We start from the raw sequence: 17211 nt of genomic DNA, 5'->3' as shown, positions 1-17211 counted from the left end.
ACTTAGGTCAGGCTCCGGTCTTCGTAGCAGAAGCCGCAGCACTACATCATGGCATTACCCTGGCTCTCCGCAACGGCATATCCAACCTTCACATTGAAGGGGATAACCTGCTCGTCATCAACGCCATCAACGGTACCTGGTCTCCACCATGGCAGATTGCCAATATTATAAAGGACACCAAAGTTTTATTGACAGCACTTCCCAGCTGGAGCATCCGACACATCTATAGAGAGGCTAATGTTAGCCATTTGATTGATGACCCCTTCCCCATTACTGATTCGTCTGATTGTACAAATTCGACCCTACACTCCATTCTTGTAGACGATGTATTAGGAACACCCCTCGTGCGGAAGGTCTCCTAATACTCTTCTTTTATTTTACCTTCTAAGAAAAGATATTCCCAAAAGAATCCAATAAACTAAGTCAAAATATACCAAAACTCCACCTCCACGCATAAGACAAAAGTTACAAGACTTACAACCCCTCCTCACATAAAATTTTCTTCTTCAATTGACACTGGGGAAGGCTCTTTCTCTATTTTGTACAGATTTTAAACCTCAGTCTTCTTCCAACCCCCCACACATTTCAGTGAATCCAGTTGCTAAAAACAATTAAATACTCCCATCACAAACATATTTTATATAACATGTCAGCCACTGTCGAATCTTTCCAAGGTACTCTAATTTTCTTCCTCATTATTTTTTACTAATTCTAAGTCTCCTCATTTTGCTCTCTACTATTATTTGCATTACCACATCTTTTTTTTCTCGAAAAAACGATCAAAAATCATCGTGAGTTTTTCTTGTTATAATTATTGTTTACTATCTGGAACTATGTATGCAGTTGAGAGTCATGAGGCGACACAGCACCTGCTAGTTAATATCGAAGATGGTGTTGATGTCAATGGTGAAAATATTGTTGATGGGGTAGAAAAGAAAATTGAAATAAAGAATTTGAGGAAGTTATCGGATAAGGGTGTTTGTATATTAGATGGTGTGAACTTGCAAATACCAAAGGGTATGATTGTGGGGATTATTGGGCCCAGTGGTAGTGGCAAATCAACGTTGTTGAGGGCGTTGAATCGATTGTGGGAACCACCGGCCGAAACAGTGTTTTTGGATGGCCGTGATATTTGTGATCTTGATGTGCTCGCTGTTCGCCGTCGGGTTGGCATGCTCTTCCAACTCCCCGCGCTTTTTCAAGGTAAGACGATCTTTTTGTAGACCAACTATCTTCATCACAAGTTATAGTATGTGTTTTGAACCCTTGGTCTTATACCTGTCGAGTTAGATTATGTTTTCAGGTCATCATGGATTCGATGGGGTTCTAAAAGGGGATTGTAATTTTGGGGCGACAAATAGAAGTTCAATATTAAGGGGTGACAAATGGTCGAGTCAACTTGAATGTTGCTTTAATTTAAGTTGGGTTGGGGTTGGGACATTGGGTGATCAATTTTCGAGATTGATTAATCCAGTCATGCTCTTTTTGTTGGTTTGTAACGTTGGATCAACTTTTGATAGCTCTTTAAATTACGATGAATCCAAGTATATGTAAAGATATACCATTGGTCGTTGGGCTCAGACAAATGACTGATTTCCGAAAATGAAGTAGGACTACATTCATTTACGTCTAAAATTTTATTTGCAATAGAGAGATTGAATGACTCAATGCATATTTAAATGTTATTGGATACATCCGATTGAATTATGTTATAGAAGGTACATAACTTATTAACTATAACTACACAATGACAAGAGATATGACATCTTAAACTTTGGCTTGGGCTACATATTTCGGAGTACACGCGGATGTATACACTAGACATGCAATAAAAATTTCAAGGATGGACTATATTGTTATCTGTTATAATCGAAATATAAAATGTTTACATGATGAGGGGGACTCATTTCTAAAAATAAATTTCAATCAAATGTGGCTTATTATGGAGGGAAGGGAGTTTTTCATTGCATTACAAATTTACAAAAAATGCAAACTCATTACTGTTGTTGGGAATACTTTTTTTTTTTGGTGCAATAGGAGCCGAAGTTTATAGACTGATTGCTTTGAGTATTTATATATTACTTTCTTCATTTCAAAATACTTGCTATACTTTCCTAAAATAGTAATATCGCAATACTTACTACATACATACGATAAATGAATTTTTGTCTGAGTAAACAATTTGTTTATAAGTGTTTAACTTGTGCTATCTTGTCAAAGTTTAGTTTTAGTTTATGCATGGTATCTGCTCAGGGTGAGTCTTGACTCTTGAGACATCACATTATGCCATGGTGACAGATGATCTTATGAGATTATTATCAGACTTGCAATCCCTTCTTGTCTTAGTTACTGTTTTGTGTAAATTTATGTTGGTTGATAATACGAAATTTGATCAATTAACTGTTTGATAGTACAAGTTAATGGCATCTCTTTCGTGCTGTTTCTGATCCTAAAATGTCCCATATTCCACTATGGTTTGACCCTTAAAGAATTTCCATTTTTTACTAGTAACATGGTCAGCCATTCTCTCAATCAGCTTAAAAAAGAACAATGACGGAAGGATTAGAGAACAAGTATCCCTAAAATGTGCTTAAAACTGTAAATGTCCTGTTTTCCAAAACAGAGGAAATATACCTTACCATTATCTGAATTAGTGTTGCTGATCAAAGCTTTCTTTCATGATTATATTTTCTAACAAAAAATCTCAACAGTTCATGTTGCTAATTGCAGGAACAGTAGCAGATAACGTACGTTATGGACCAAAGTTGAGGGGAAAGAAGCTAAGTGATGAAGAAGTGCAAAGTTTGCTAAGTGTTGCTGATCTTGATGCCTCATTCATCAACAAGAATGGGAATGAACTATCTGTCGGGCAACAACAGCGAGTTGCAGTTGCAAGAACTCTTGCCAATGATCCCGAGGTAATAAAATCGGTTGCATACATATTCATTACATTTTTTATAATTACAACTTAGATGATTTTTGTCCAATTTATTTCTCCAACTTCCCTTTGGTATGCTGAAGGTTTTGCTCCTAGACGAGCCTACCAGTGCCTTGGATCCGATATCGACTCAAAACATAGAGGAAGCCCTTGTGAAATTGAAGACGAATCAAGGGATGACAGTGATCATGGTTTCCCATAGTATAAGGCAAGTGCAAAGAATAGCTGATTTAGTTTGTCTCTTGGTAGATGGCACCGTTGTTGAAGTTTTACCACCTAATCAACTTTCTGAAGCTAAGCATCCCATGGCTAAAAGATTTCTAGAGCTAAGTTCGTGATAACAATTGAAACCCTCTAATTAAGGGGGGAAATCTCTTCGTAATCTGGCGGCGAGGAAGATTAGTAGCGAACAAGAGAAAGAAATGGTAGCCAATAAAAAGTTTTAGTCTGTGTATATTATGGATGATGTGCGTGCGTTCTGATACTGTATGCATCTTAGGCCTAAGCCTGTACTACTACCATGGTTATTTATTTTTATATCCCCTCCGTTCTTTTTTAGACGTAACATGTTGACTTTTGACACTATTCATACAACTCATTTTGACCATTAATTGTTATTTATATATATATATGGAAAAATATTGTCATGTGGGATCTTGTTGGATTCGTCTTGGTATATACTTTTCAAATATATATATTCTTTATAGTTTTTACAATTATATAATTAGAAATATTATGGGTCAAACTTGTGTCTCGACAAATGCAAAAGTCAAAGGTTACATCTATTAAAAAAAAATGGAGGGAGTATATAGTAAGGAAAAAGGAAAACATTAGGAGTCTCTACAGTCGAGGGAACTCATAATGCATCATTGACAATGATGGAATATAAACTAGAATCACTACACAAGTTTATAATAAAAGAAGTATCAACTAGATAACCCACATTTGCAATCCAATCTACTGCCCTATTAAGTTCTCTGAAAATATGCTTGCCAGTTGTCAAAAGAAAAGAGCCTTCCAGTAAGGACCAACTTATTTCATCCAACATGAATCAAAAAATATTTTATATATCTAAGGCTAAGTTCTCTTCACCTAAAAGAATAATTTCACAATTTATTAAGTTTAGTTAGTACAAACAAGTTTTATTAAGTTCAGATTGGATCAGATTCATATAACACCATACAAAATGAACTCTAGTAAGTTCAGATGACTTCAGTTAAGTTCTGACAAGTTTAGATAAGTTCATTTAAGTTTAAATAAGTTCAGATGCGTTCAAGATATGTAAGAGAATTCATATTTAAAGGGTGCTCACACCCCGAGTAGGGAAAAATTATATAATATAACAAGGATCTAACTATATAGAAAAATGAAATTCTGACGATCGAGGCTTGATAAGGCTAGTTAAAATCTTGTGCTCGACTTGTTAACATCACCTAAAGACAAACTATGATTAAAGTCCACAGTGCAAATATTTCCTATATTAGTGTTAATTTTATTTGTTGGGTTAAATCTCTGAAAAAGTTCGAAAATTATTTATTGAAATCACAAGTATTATATATAATTTTTGTTAAGTTTCTTGCGAGCTTTTCGAGCCGAGTAGGTAATAGCTCAATTCGACTCGTTAGTCATCGAGTCCAGCCTACTTAAATCACACTTTGATCAAGTTTTAATTAAGTTATATCTCAAATAACTTGCGAGTTATCCCGTCTCATTTACCCCCTACTTTCATCCACTATGCGAATAATTTAGTGGCAAATTTGGAAGAGAATAAACAATGCGTACGAATGAAGCAGGCCAAAGAAGAAAAAAAAAAAAAAAAACAAAGTAGCAAAGTCAATGCCCAATGCCTTAAAATTCTTTGTAAAATAAACAAAATCACCAAAAGAAACCCAACATCTCCGTAAGTTGATATCAACAAAATCGAGCTCTCACTCAATTTTCTTTTCTTTTTCTTTATTCAGTGAACCACCTCTCTCTCTCTCTAGATTCTCTCTCTTGTCGTATCTGAATCTCTCTCCTCTGCAACACACCCAAAGTCGTCATCAATGGCGAACTCCAATCTACCTCGCAGAATCATCAAGGTCTACTCTCCTTTTCATCTTTTTCCAATTTTTCTTAGCGATCATTTTGATTGTCTTTTTGTTTTTTGCTAGGGTTTTAATTGCTTGATTCATAGATAATTTCATCTCTTTTTCTCATGTCGTTTTTCTTTTTTGCAGGAAACTCAGCGTCTCCTCAGCGAGCCAGGTCTAAAACTTCTTTTATTTTTTCATTTCGGGGACGAGATTATGTTGATGTGCAATTGAGTGAATTAATTGAATTTCGTGTGATTTAGTGGTTTTTTTTATGTGTTGAAGATATGGATGAATTCTGAAAGTTTTAATGTTTTGTTAATTTCAGCTCCCGGAATAAGTGCTTCACCATCAGAAGACAATATGCGGTACTTTAATGTTATGATTCTTGGACCATCACAGTCTCCTTATGAAGGTATTGTCAAATTTATATGGTTTTTCTGAGAATTGTTTATTGTTTGATATGGTTTGTGAATTGTGAGGCTCAACATTCTTTTGGGATTTTCGCGAAATTGGGTTTATTGGTTTATTTAGTTAATATGTTTGGGGGGTTGGGGAAGAGAGGGTAAAAATGGTAGCTATTATCTTGCGTGGTTTTTAATGATCGAGTTTCTAGTGGGATTTGATTAAGTTTTTAAGTTATCATTTTCATGAATAGATCTTGCTTCTTTTTGGTTTAGGGAGAGGGTTGAAGGGTCGTTGAAGCTATGGAGTGCTATTCTTGATTATGGGGAAAAGTTTCACCAGTTATATATGCTGATAAAAATCTATTAGGAAATGATAGGTCATTTTCATACGAAACCGCACTTCATAGCGAGGAGGTCTCCTATGGATAATTATAGATGATATTCCATAATAGTATTGAGGTTCAGGATTATTTTAGGGATTGTCAAACTGAGTGAGGTTGTTTTGGAAAATGTCCTTCACTTCTATCTTACCATAGATAATTGTCCCTTTCCTTTCTTTTCCTTTCTTTCTTTTGCTTGAGTGTTAAATCTTAAAAGTCCTATGTTGCTTCATCTTCTAGTTGTATATTTTTGTTAATGGGTAAGAGGTCTCACACTATCACTTTAAGATGACTATTGATTGGCTTTGATATCTATGAGACTCTGTTACTTAAATTGCCATCATCACCAGTATCTTAGAATTGATACATGCATCCATTCTCTTGAGCCATTATCTTTTAACAAATTGTAAACGTTTTAGATACCTTTTGCCGTTTCAACTCTTTCTTAGTGTGTGCTCTGTTTATTCGTTTTCAACTTGAGACCTAGCCTATGCAATCTCTGAAGACAATATTGATTGCAGAATGCAGCTCTAAAGTTCATTATTATTTGAGATAATGATGATTGAGACTTCTATGCCTTTATCAGATTACATTTACTATTGCCAATTTGAGTCACATAAGATGCTGTGCAATCCAACTATGATCAGGGTTTGGGCTTCTCCTATGGCAGCTATATGCAATACAATATTCTTCTTCTGTCCAAAAGTACCTATGCGCTCAACTGGATTCTTCAAGCCATTGTTTATGCTCACCAGTGGAAATGAACCTGCCTTACTATAGTTCATAGTTTATAGTTTATCTTTATCAATAGGGTTTCTAGAGATACGAGGGTTAAGCTTCTCCCTAGAAGCACTAATTAAAGAAAAAAAACAGCCAGTGTTGGAGCCTAGCTGGAGCCACTGTCCAAGGATTTGTATTTGTTTATAAATTCTCCTAACGGATGGGTACTACCCGGAGTAGCTATTTATGATACCATGCAATTTGTGCCTCTGCGCCTAGCCAAGTGCTTTGTCTTCCTTCTATCTCTCAAGATATTCCACTCTTCCCTTCATTGTTTGCCTTTTCATTCAACTTTTTTTTTTTTTACTGACTGCCAATTTCTGGATCTTCTCTTGCTAGCCTTGTTTTTCTAGTTTTCTCTTATGAAGGATCTAAATTTGTTTATAGGGGCGTAATTGGTATTCAGTGTTTCAATTCTGTGAAGCTTCAAGTATCTTTCTTTCTTTTGTATCTTGGAGGCTTTCTTTCACTATGTGGCTCTTGTTGTAAGCCACCAGAAGGCTGGAATGACATTTTACCTTTTTTTTAACTCTCGACTCCATCTCCCCAAAAAATTGAAATAGCAATCGCTAGAAATATCTTTAAGTCTTCGTTTTAGGTTCAGTTTCTTTGGCCTGAAGCTCTTTTGGTAACTCGTGATTGAACTCTTAATAATGTGAGTACCTTACCCTTGTAAATGTATTTCACTACTTATTGACAACATTCATAAGTTGTCAAGGTTATTTAGGCAGCTGATGACTATGCTCTAGTATTGGAATACTGCTAGTTGTCATTTTTACTGATGAATTTAAATTTTCATCTGACAGTTTGAGGCAGACTAAGCAACCATTTTTGTTACTTTTTGGTATTCACAATCGTTTTTCTTGTGCTGCATCTATCACTTAAAACACGCTAGCTGTACAATAGGTTCAAAGAACTTCCAGGAAAGAGCTTGTGAAAAAGAACTTCGGGACGGAAGAGTGTTAATTCACATTTCAGAGTTGCTTCCAGTTAGTAAGATGCAGCTTCCATCATTTATTGTTTTTGAGGATGAAAATGGGAAACAGGATGTTACAGGAATAGAAATTGCTTAATGCCTTAATCCTCACTCCTCAGACCAAAGGATTTAGACTTTTTATGTGCTTCAGGCTTCCTGTTGTGGGTTGAGTAGTGGGCGTCAGCCATCACCTGTCAGCCACTTTTTTTTAAGAAGTTGGTTATGGTCTATTGGTATTGCTCAAGTTCCCTGATTGGCTACCTTCTGAACTACTGTTGTTTTGGTTTCTAGTTTTTCATGTTCAGGTGTTTGTTCTGTGACTATTGATATATATGATTTAAATCTGTGCCTCCTGACTGTTTCTGGCCTAATTTAAGTAGGGAGTAGGGGAGACCACATTTTGATGATTATGACTGGAAATCTGAAAACATTTTAATAGCTCGGTGTACTTTTCAGGAAAACACCGAAACTCAAAACTTATAATGTATCTACTAGTGGAGTTTTCGTGATCACTTTAGTGGCCATTGGTAAAGGGGCAACACTTGTGGCATTAGCTCATAAGTTGAAAGCATGCAGATCTTATGATGTTGTTTGAAGTTCATAGTTATTAGATTCATTTGTAGTGCTAAATGTGATTGCCTTTTTAACTTTTGCTTTCTGAATTTTTATCATTCTTGGATAGGTTGGAAATTGTAGTTAACACCATATTCTTTTTTTTTTGGCTCTTGGGGTCATGTTGCAGAATGGATATGTTCACTTCAACATACTGGAGTTTAATTCAGTTCTAGATTTTGTCCTTTATACTCCTAAACATTTTTTCTTTTCAATATGTATAGGGGGAGTATTTAAGTTGGAACTATTTTTGCCTGAGGAATATCCGATGGCTGCTCCTAAGGTATGTCAAGTTTCACTTGCCAAAACTTCTTTTTTCCTGGTTTCCCAGAATCCTGTTTGTGGTTTCTTGCATAATGTGCACGTCTATGCTTTTCTTCCTTTTTCTTACCAAAATCCACATGAAGAAGATTCTGTCAAATACTCCCTCCGTCTCTAAATAGAGTTTCCATTTCTTTTGGGCACAAGTATTAAGGAGAAATCATAAGTGAGACTTTAGTTGTATTAAATTAGAATTTAAAATTGAAGTTGGTACACTATTCATAAATTGTTTATTGAGGGGAGAGAATGTGAACCACTTTACAAAGTTATCTTGTTTATGGGGAAGTGGGTAATATAATAAAAAAACGAAAGCTTAATAATATTTTATTTAGTGGACTCCATAGTTCGAATATACGGATTCGGTCGCAGTCGTTTCGCTGGAACGGAATGGATGCGGTTATCACGATCTATGTCGCGGTTTTCAAACACAATTTTTTCAAGTCTTTCTGTACTTTTTAAATAACTTTTTGTAATCATTACTGTTATTATTATTATTATTATTATTATTATTATTATTATTATTATTATTATTATTATTATTATTATTATTATTATTATTATTACTAGTGAAATGAAGTATGATTCAAGAAAAAAAACAACTTAAAACCTTCTAGTATTTTGTTTGAGTATGAGAGGCACTGAGGCAACATTACAAGATGTTGTACTAGTTAGAGAGTAGAAAAAGAAGAAAATGGAAGTGGGTGTGAGTCACATGATGGGAGAAACTAAAAACAAAAAAAACTAGAAAAAAAAGGGTCCCATCGGCAACAAACTAGCACAGTGAACAAAAGTATGTAATATAGACTACCCTATTTCCTTTATGGATAACTAGTATATCTCTTATTGAAAGAATTATTAAGCCCACTTTTCAATTAAATAATATAGATCTATCTACCCCACTACTCAATAGTAATAAAAAAATAAAAATAAACTACCCTGTTCTTTTAATATTACAATTTTTTCTTACTTCTTCGACTACCCCTTTTCCGATTCTCGGACTTTGAAAACAAAAGCTTTAAACCATGGCCATGGCTTCCTCTTCTTTTTTTCTCTCTCTCTCCGAGCTCTAATCTTTGGAAAAAAATAGGAAGAAAGTGTCTTAAAGCGGAAAATGCGGGCGATATTGCTTTGTCACGGTCGGTTCGAGCAAAAACACGACGTTTTATAAAACACCGGTTTGTACCGGTGGAATTCGGTTCGCCAAAGTTGAAATCCGTTCCAACTTGGGCGAACCGAAACAACACGGCCGTTATTTAACACCATGGTGGACTCATATCAATTAAAGAAATGGAAAATCTATTTGGAACAAACATAAATGGAAATATGAAAACTCTATTTAGGGACGGAGGGAGTATTGATTAATATCAGAATGTTCATTAGTGGGGGACTATAAGTTCAAAAAAAGAGTTGCATAGCATACAAAGTTACTCCTATGCCTCTAATGAAGCACCCACCTTGGAGGTGGGGTAAGAGGGCTCATTGACAGCTATAACTTGGTCCTTTCCAAAGATCTGAATACTTTTTGGAACACATTTTTTAAGGTAATAAGTTGTATTTTGGTAATTGAATGTTATTTTAACTAAAAGTAGAGTAATAGGAGTTGGTGGGGGTATTTTCTTATTGGAAGAGAGAGAAAATTAGGTAACTAGTGGGGTGCTAGACTATGTTACCTGGACTCGACTAGGATTGTCGAGTTTGGGTACAGATCCGAGTATTGGGTACGACACTTCCAAAAAATCTAGACACACGGACTCTGTCCGTATTTTGGACACGGGTACGGGTATGGCAAAATTAATATTCTATAATATAAAATTCAATAATTAATCTGGTAATTCAGATTTTATAATTCTCTATTTGTAATATACTAATAAAATTAAGGTATTTATTTAAAAACAAAAAGAATAACAACCTAGCCATAGGCTAAGAAGAACAAATATGATTTAAAAAAAAACAGAACACAAGAAGGAAAAGAGAGAAAGAAAAATAAAAAGAAAAAAAGAAAAGAAAAGAAGATATATCATGTGAAAACATAACAGAAGAAGGAGAGAAAGAAAAAGAAAAGAAAAAAGAAAAGAAAAAGAGTCACGTGGACTCATAAAGAAAAAGGAAAAGAAAAACAAAGAGAATGTGAGGTGAGAAGTTCGAAGAGAGAGAAGAAGAGAAAAGTGAAGAAAGGCTACAACAGTAAACATACCGGCGAGTTCGAAGCTACAACGGCGAGTTTGAAGTTCCGGTCGAGTCAAGGTGAGTTATCGCCTTTTCTCCTCTTCTTCTTTTCTTCTCTTCTCCTCTTCGAACTCTAGGGTTTGAGAATCTAGGGTTTAGAGCCTCCGTGTCCGAGTGAACTTTGCCGAATCCGACACGTATTTCGTACCGGTGTCGGTGTCGTTTCGTACCGACACCGGTATATGGCAAAATTTGCCAAGTCCGGAACAGAGGTGTTAGATAACTAATATGGTAATAGTGGGTTCATGCCAAAAATAGAAAGTCTTAAAACTAATTTAGGACAAATAGAATGAAATATGTTCAGAGAAATATGTTCAGACTATTTTGGAATGAAGGGAATAGGAGATTGTGTCCACCAAACCCTGAATTGGCAAAGCAACGGCTAGTTTTTTTCACACTGAATAAGCAGTTACAGACATATTAGTCGGACATTTATCTAGTTTAAGTAATTCTATGTAAATGTGTTTTGTGGACACTTTATCTTTGTTGAAAATGGATATGTTTTTCTAATAGCCAAAAACTGCTTGACTGTTGTGCTGTCTAGAGAATTTCTAACAATACCCGTACAAAGGACCACAAAAAGAGTTGGGAAAATTAAATCTGTCCAGTGATTCTTGACCGGAAGAGTCGCACCTATAATGATCTTCATTCCTCAGGGACAGGACCTATATGATAGAACCTATATGACACTGGAAGAGCTTTCTTTCTTTATTTTTAATCCAAAGTGCAAATAGCTTATATGTATAGGCAATCAAGTAGATGGGTTGAAAGCCACTGTACCCTCACAAGGTGAATTGATTTAGGAAAATGGTAGCAAGAGTTCCACAAGGATCTCTGTAATTATATAATTTCTGTGTCATGGTTGTCATTCATTAGTTTGATTGATCCTGGCTGTATGTTGTAGTTTCAAAGCAAGGACATTACAGTAACAGTTTTGCAGTTTTGCTGCTTTGATTGAACCCACTTTATAGGGGATATTTAAGCAGATCACCCATACCTGTTTTTAAATATTTGATTGGGGGTCACAATTTCTGATTGGATAAAAGGTTTGGCTTACTTAGGGGCAGCATAGAAATGCCCTGGATCCTTCTGCGAGTTGAATGTTGCATCTTATCTCTCACTCTTTTCTTGTTTCATATCTTTCCGTTGTTTTTGTTTCATCCGCACATTTTTATTTCTGCATCTTCATACCTAATCACTATTTCTTCGTTCTTCAATATACTTCTTTCTTCCCCTCTTTAAAGGACTCAATTTTTTGAACTACACTTTACAATTTACATACCTTTCCTTTCAGTTGATACCAGATGCTTCTGGCTTACTCTTATTTGAAAACATTGGGGTTTAGGTGTAATGAGTTAGTGATTGCATCTATCATCATCACCGATAGCCCGTATCATCTTTTTATCAGATGCTATTGCTCTTTATATTCATTCCTATAGCCTCCCCTTGGTCCATGATGTCAAAAAGAACATCATACAATTAGATTTGGGATGTCTTTTTTTATTTTTTTTTGCTTATGTTTGTATGATATTGAGGTAAACTTTCGAAACTTCATTGTGTCATTGTTGTGTGGGTTGTCGCTGCTATGACTTTGTTGAGAACTACTTTATATCTGGGATAAACAATAAAGAAATATTTTTGGAGGACAGCAATGAGGTGTAAACCCTCTATCTAGATGGGAGGTTGGGAACAAAAAGCTATGCTTATATTATTATTTAGAACTCCCATACAAAAGAATCTATAGGTAAATACATAATCACTCAATTAATAGAACCACACATGCTTTTACTTTCAGATTCAAGGAGGGATATTTTATAGAATTCTAACAAAAAATCGTTTTTTTGGAGTGGTTAGGACATAAGGTGTCCCTTTTATAAAGAATCCTCTCCTTCCAAGTACATTGCCATGTAGTTAGTTAACTTCCATGATATTGTAATTCCTTACACAAAACAGAAGTGCCACAAAGGAAGCTCCAGAAGGACCTTTGTTTGAAAAAATGCTTGCTCATATCCTTACCAAGTCAAAACAGTTTCCTGTTTGTAGCTACCAGACAATGAAATATGCTTTGAGAGTAGCCTAGAACCACTTCAACTTTACCATTTCTTCTTGTGTACTTTTCCTTTGCCCATCATCCCCATTATTGTTATACATAAGTTGGAATAGTTTGACTATGATTTCGCATGGCATAACAATGAGGGTGGTAAATGGCAGTGGCGTATCCAGGAATTACGGGATGGGGGTACGGATGAGAAAAAATCAAATAAAACAAAATACAATACTTGAGTTGATTTACGAATAAAAATTCAAATCAAAATACAATGCCAATATCAATTAATGATTCAAATTATAACTAATTTAAAACGACAAAAATACATAAGTTTCAAATAAATAAAAATTACAAGTGCATCCGACAATATTAATTCCAAAGTTTCTTGTTTCAAATCTAATATAAGTAAACATATTATTAGATATTAATTCCAAAGTTTCTTGTTTCAAATTACATTTCACAACATCTAATTCCAAATTCAACTAATTTCAATTCACAAACTCTATTTCAATTTTACAATTTCTAATCTCTAATTTGAATTCAAGTAATCTCAATTTCAATTCAAGTAATCTCAATTTCAATTCAAGTAATCTCTAATTTCAATTCAAGTAATCTCTTATTTCAATTCAAGTAATCTCAATTCCATATTTCACAATTGCACAATATTTAAATTTCATTTTCATAATTTCTTATTTCAATTCAGAATATCAATTCACATCAAAATTAGAAGTCTGTAATTTATAAATTAGCAGAAATAATAAAAAAATGAAAAAAATGAAAGTGGCAACCTGAGTTTTGGCCTTCTGCCTTCTTCTAGCGAGTGTGGCGAACTGGCTGAGTGGCGACCCACGACTGCCGTTTTGGCCTGAGGGCTCCGGCAAAGTGGCGACCCGCGTAGGTGTTCTGCGTTCTAGCCTCCGGGGTCTGGCAAAGTGGCAACAAAAAGGAACAAATGGTCCGGCAGAGGCGAAAAAGAAAGAAAGAGAGAGAAGAAAAAGTATGAGGCCATGAGGGAGAGGGAGAGAGAAATGTTATATTGACCAGAGGAGAGAGAAAGAAAGGAACGCGTGATACTAAGGAGCGTCTGTCAGTCTTCAGTCTTGGGCAGCATATTTTTGCTTTCATTTCCTTCAACTTTTTTTTTGAAAATGGGGGTACAGTTGTACCCCTGTAAATCTGCCACTGGTAAATGGAGATCTCGGCACTATACCTTATCTCTACAAAACGATTTGGTTTTAGAGATTTTCTAATGAAGAGGATTCCTCAATGGAGAATGATTGAAAGATTTGGTTGGTGGGGTAGTTTTTCCTCTTAGCTTCATGAATCATGATGCTGATGTCCGGAGGCTGTTTCATGCTGCTTATTAAGTCTGGGATTTAAAGAAAAAAGTGGCCCAAGAATACTCTTTCAGTATGTTTTTGTGGTGAATTAACCTTGAAGGAATGTGGTTGCTTGAGAGTGAGGGACATAGGGATAGGCACTTGCAAACTCGAACAAGAGGGGGAGTTGTCAAACAAGTGGGGATGGAAATTCCCGGAATGGGACCAAAAAGTACTATTTGAACATTAGTATAGAAAAGTCAATACAAATCTTTTAGTAGGGTAACATCCGCCGAGGAAGTGATGATGGGTTGAGTTGATGTTGGAATGGTTCTTAAACATGTTCTGACTTATCCTTCTCTAGCCCGCTCAGGTAAGAGGTAGATTTAAGTATTTTGCGTCCAAAAACGTGAGATATATGAATTGGATATCACTTTATGAGGGAAGACATGTTAGGGCCTTCGGTCTCTAGAGAATAAATCCACATTGGTCTCATAGCTAGTGGAAAAATGTGGTTACTCAGGAGGGAGAGATACTTGACAAAAAAATGGGTTATAATAACATCACTACTCCCTCAATTTCATAGTTGTCATTTTTGTTTTATCTTTGGATGTCCCTAATTGGCTGTCATGTTTCTAAAGCCCTTGTCCCTTCCCATATCGTGTGTCAGTCTCAGTCCTTACCATGTGTATTAGAATGTGTTTCCATAGCCAATGGCTTGTATAGCCTGTTTTGTCTACCGCACTTCCGTTACTTTTCATGGGAACACCATGAGGCACCATGAAAGCAGTTATAAATGAATAATCTATTTGGCTGAATTTTCTATCTGCTTTGTCTCTCTCTCTCCGTCCAGTTTTTAATAACCCAGGGGTTTGTAGTGATTGTTATACAATGAACTACTGGAGGGGATGATGGTTCATTGTGTTGAATATTCCTAATATGCTCGTCCATTTCTATTTGCTGTGTTTGATTTGTCTTGCTTGGATGCTTCTAACAGGTTCGATTTCTCACCAAAATATATCATCCCAACATTGACAAGGTAAGGAGGGCCTTTTCTTGTAGCTTGTGTTTTCTCCCTTTGAAGTTTTCCTGGAGTGAAATATGATTCTTTGTGGCAGCTAGGGAGGATATGCCTTGATATTCTCAAAGATAAATGGAGTCCTGCTCTCCAGATACGGACTGTACTCTTGAGGTAATTTTTTTTTGTGTTTCTTCCGAAAATAATATGAAATTATCAGCCTTCAGGTTCCCCCATATCTTTGAGTGGTACAGCATTGCAATGTAAGCCCCCCTTCCACCGTCTTTAAATCTTTTAATTGTGTGTTTGGCAATGGGAATTTTGAGGGAAGGAGAGGGGAGGGAAGAGTGGGGGATCTCTTCTTATTTGGATTAGGAAAGGGAAAGGGAAAGGGAAAGGGAAAGGGGAAGGAGAGGGAATCTTAGGGATCCGTTTTCTTTCCTTGTTGATAAGAAAAACTCACTATTAAAAAGATTTGGAAGGAAAATGGGGGCTCATTCCTTTCCCCCTCACCAGCCTCCTCATTCACATCCTCTCCATCGATTCTGCTTTCTTTGATGATTGTTTAACCAAGCACGATAAAATGATGTAATCACCTGTTCTTGGTACCACCACTAACACATCATGGGTGTAATATCCTGGGGAACTAGGGGAATATCTTGTTTGTATCTTGAAGTATCTCTAGGGGAGTACCCTTCTAATCATCATGTCTTAGAAGTCAAAGTGTAATGAGTTGTAAGAATTTTTTCTGATATAAAATTGTCCTGTATATTATTTGTGCTTCATCTGTGCGTTGCTACCAATTAGTAACTTATTATGATTATTAATTATGTTATATACTTATTTCTATATGTTATTGCAGTATTCAAGCACTGCTGAGTGCTCCAAACCCTGATGATCCTCTGTCTGAGAATATTGCTAAGCATTGGAAAATGGATGAGGCAGAAGCTGTTGAAACTGGTGAGTCATCAAATATTCTTTCGATGGCCCATTTGGTAGACCGTAGGCGGTCCAAAATGGCAGTGATGGCAATGAAATCATGTGTAATTTGCACGGAAGATTTCCTTTCCACCTCTAAATCGGTAGTCGATTGTAATGGAATTTATAAAGAAAATCATGAGCTCATGGGTGAACAAGCATTACCATGGTCCTTGACAAGATACTTTTAATACAAAACTTCATACTTCACTTTTTCGTAATTGCACCATTTGCATTTTTACATTATTCACAAATTCCTTTTGACCTTTTTCCGTATTATATGCAAGGAAAAAAAAATCTAGTCATGTATGATCTTGTTAGATTCGTCTCGATATTTAGTATCAAAATATATATTTGTTATAATTTTTTCAAAAGCACAATCAAAGATATGAATGATTTAAACTCCAAATAGTGCAATTTCAAAAAAAAAACGGAGGGTGTATAAATTTATTATTAGTTACCATCTTTTGAACTAGTCAAGTATATCGTTCTGGAGCTCTGATTGAAGTTGCCTTTTGTTTATTTGCAGCAAAAGAATGGACTCGTCTATATGCAAGTGGGGCTTAATGACATGGCGAGAACTTTTTGCCCTCTTCAAATAACAATTGTGTGATGTTTGTTATCTGACTGAATTGTATACCAAGCTGCTGGCTGGAAAATGAATTTCAAGTGATAATCTAGGAGAAATGATGATCAAATGTGAGTATAAGATAGCATAAGTTTCTGTGGTCTTATTTATCTTCTCTACCCTGTCGAATTCATCCTAGAAATGTATAAATTGACGTTTTGCTTACATTTTTGTGTTGCATATCCGGACTGCTTTCTTGTTCTAATAGATTGAAAATTGGAAACTGAAATGTTTCAGTTATAAGTATGTAACCATCATGCAAAAATTTATATTTTAAGCTTTTTGATGATCCTTGAAGGTGAGTTCAAGGTGAATCTTGGCGTGTAAAGTGGGCCTATTCAAGGAGAAATTGTAATAAATTATATTTCAATTAAATAGAGAGGGAAAAAGAATCGCGTGAAATTGAGAGATGGGTTTGGATTTGGGAGATTAGCTAAGAATTGAAGACAGAGAAAAAAGAATGTATTATTTCTCTCTTTTTGTCATCGTTCATGTGGTTGTTTAGAGTT

At 35.5% G+C, this 17211-nt stretch overlaps 2 protein-coding genes across 3 annotated transcripts; both read left to right on the top strand.

The window, feature by feature from the left end:
* Nucleotides 1–491: 491 nt before the first annotated feature.
* LOC104891425 (ABC transporter I family member 17) lies at nt 492–3587 on the top strand. The gene is made up of 4 exons (XM_010677120.4): nt 492–674; nt 844–1203; nt 2731–2918; nt 3022–3587. The coding sequence occupies exons 1-4, from the start codon at nt 647–649 to the stop codon at nt 3274–3276; spliced, it is 831 nt and encodes a 276-aa protein (XP_010675422.1). The 5' UTR covers nt 492–646; the 3' UTR covers nt 3277–3587.
* A 1216-nt stretch (nt 3588–4803) lies between these two features.
* Nucleotides 4804–16867, top strand: LOC104891426 (ubiquitin-conjugating enzyme E2 35). 2 transcript variants are annotated; one of them, XM_010677121.4, is made up of 8 exons: nt 4804–5019; nt 5158–5185; nt 5339–5425; nt 8390–8448; nt 15076–15117; nt 15197–15270; nt 15959–16056; nt 16604–16867. In XM_010677121.4, exons 1-8 carry the CDS (start codon nt 4984–4986, stop codon nt 16639–16641), a joined length of 462 nt encoding a protein of 153 aa, XP_010675423.1. In that variant the 5' UTR covers nt 4804–4983; the 3' UTR covers nt 16642–16867. The 2 variants fall into 2 exon arrangements, with proteins under 2 accessions (XP_010675423.1, XP_048498773.1); XM_048642816.1 differs by lacking the exon at nt 4804–5019 and having other exon boundaries at nt 5152–5185; nt 8296–8448.
* Nucleotides 16868–17211: the final 344 nt, after the last annotated feature.

This window comes from Beta vulgaris, chromosome 4 (assembly GCF_026745355.1).
Source record: "Beta vulgaris subsp. vulgaris cultivar EL10 chromosome 4, EL10.2, whole genome shotgun sequence".
In the NCBI taxonomy this organism is placed as follows: domain Eukaryota; kingdom Viridiplantae; phylum Streptophyta; class Magnoliopsida; order Caryophyllales; family Amaranthaceae; genus Beta; species Beta vulgaris.
The sequence above is the reverse complement of the archived record's forward strand: the minus strand, read 5'-3'. Positions and strand labels throughout refer to the sequence as shown.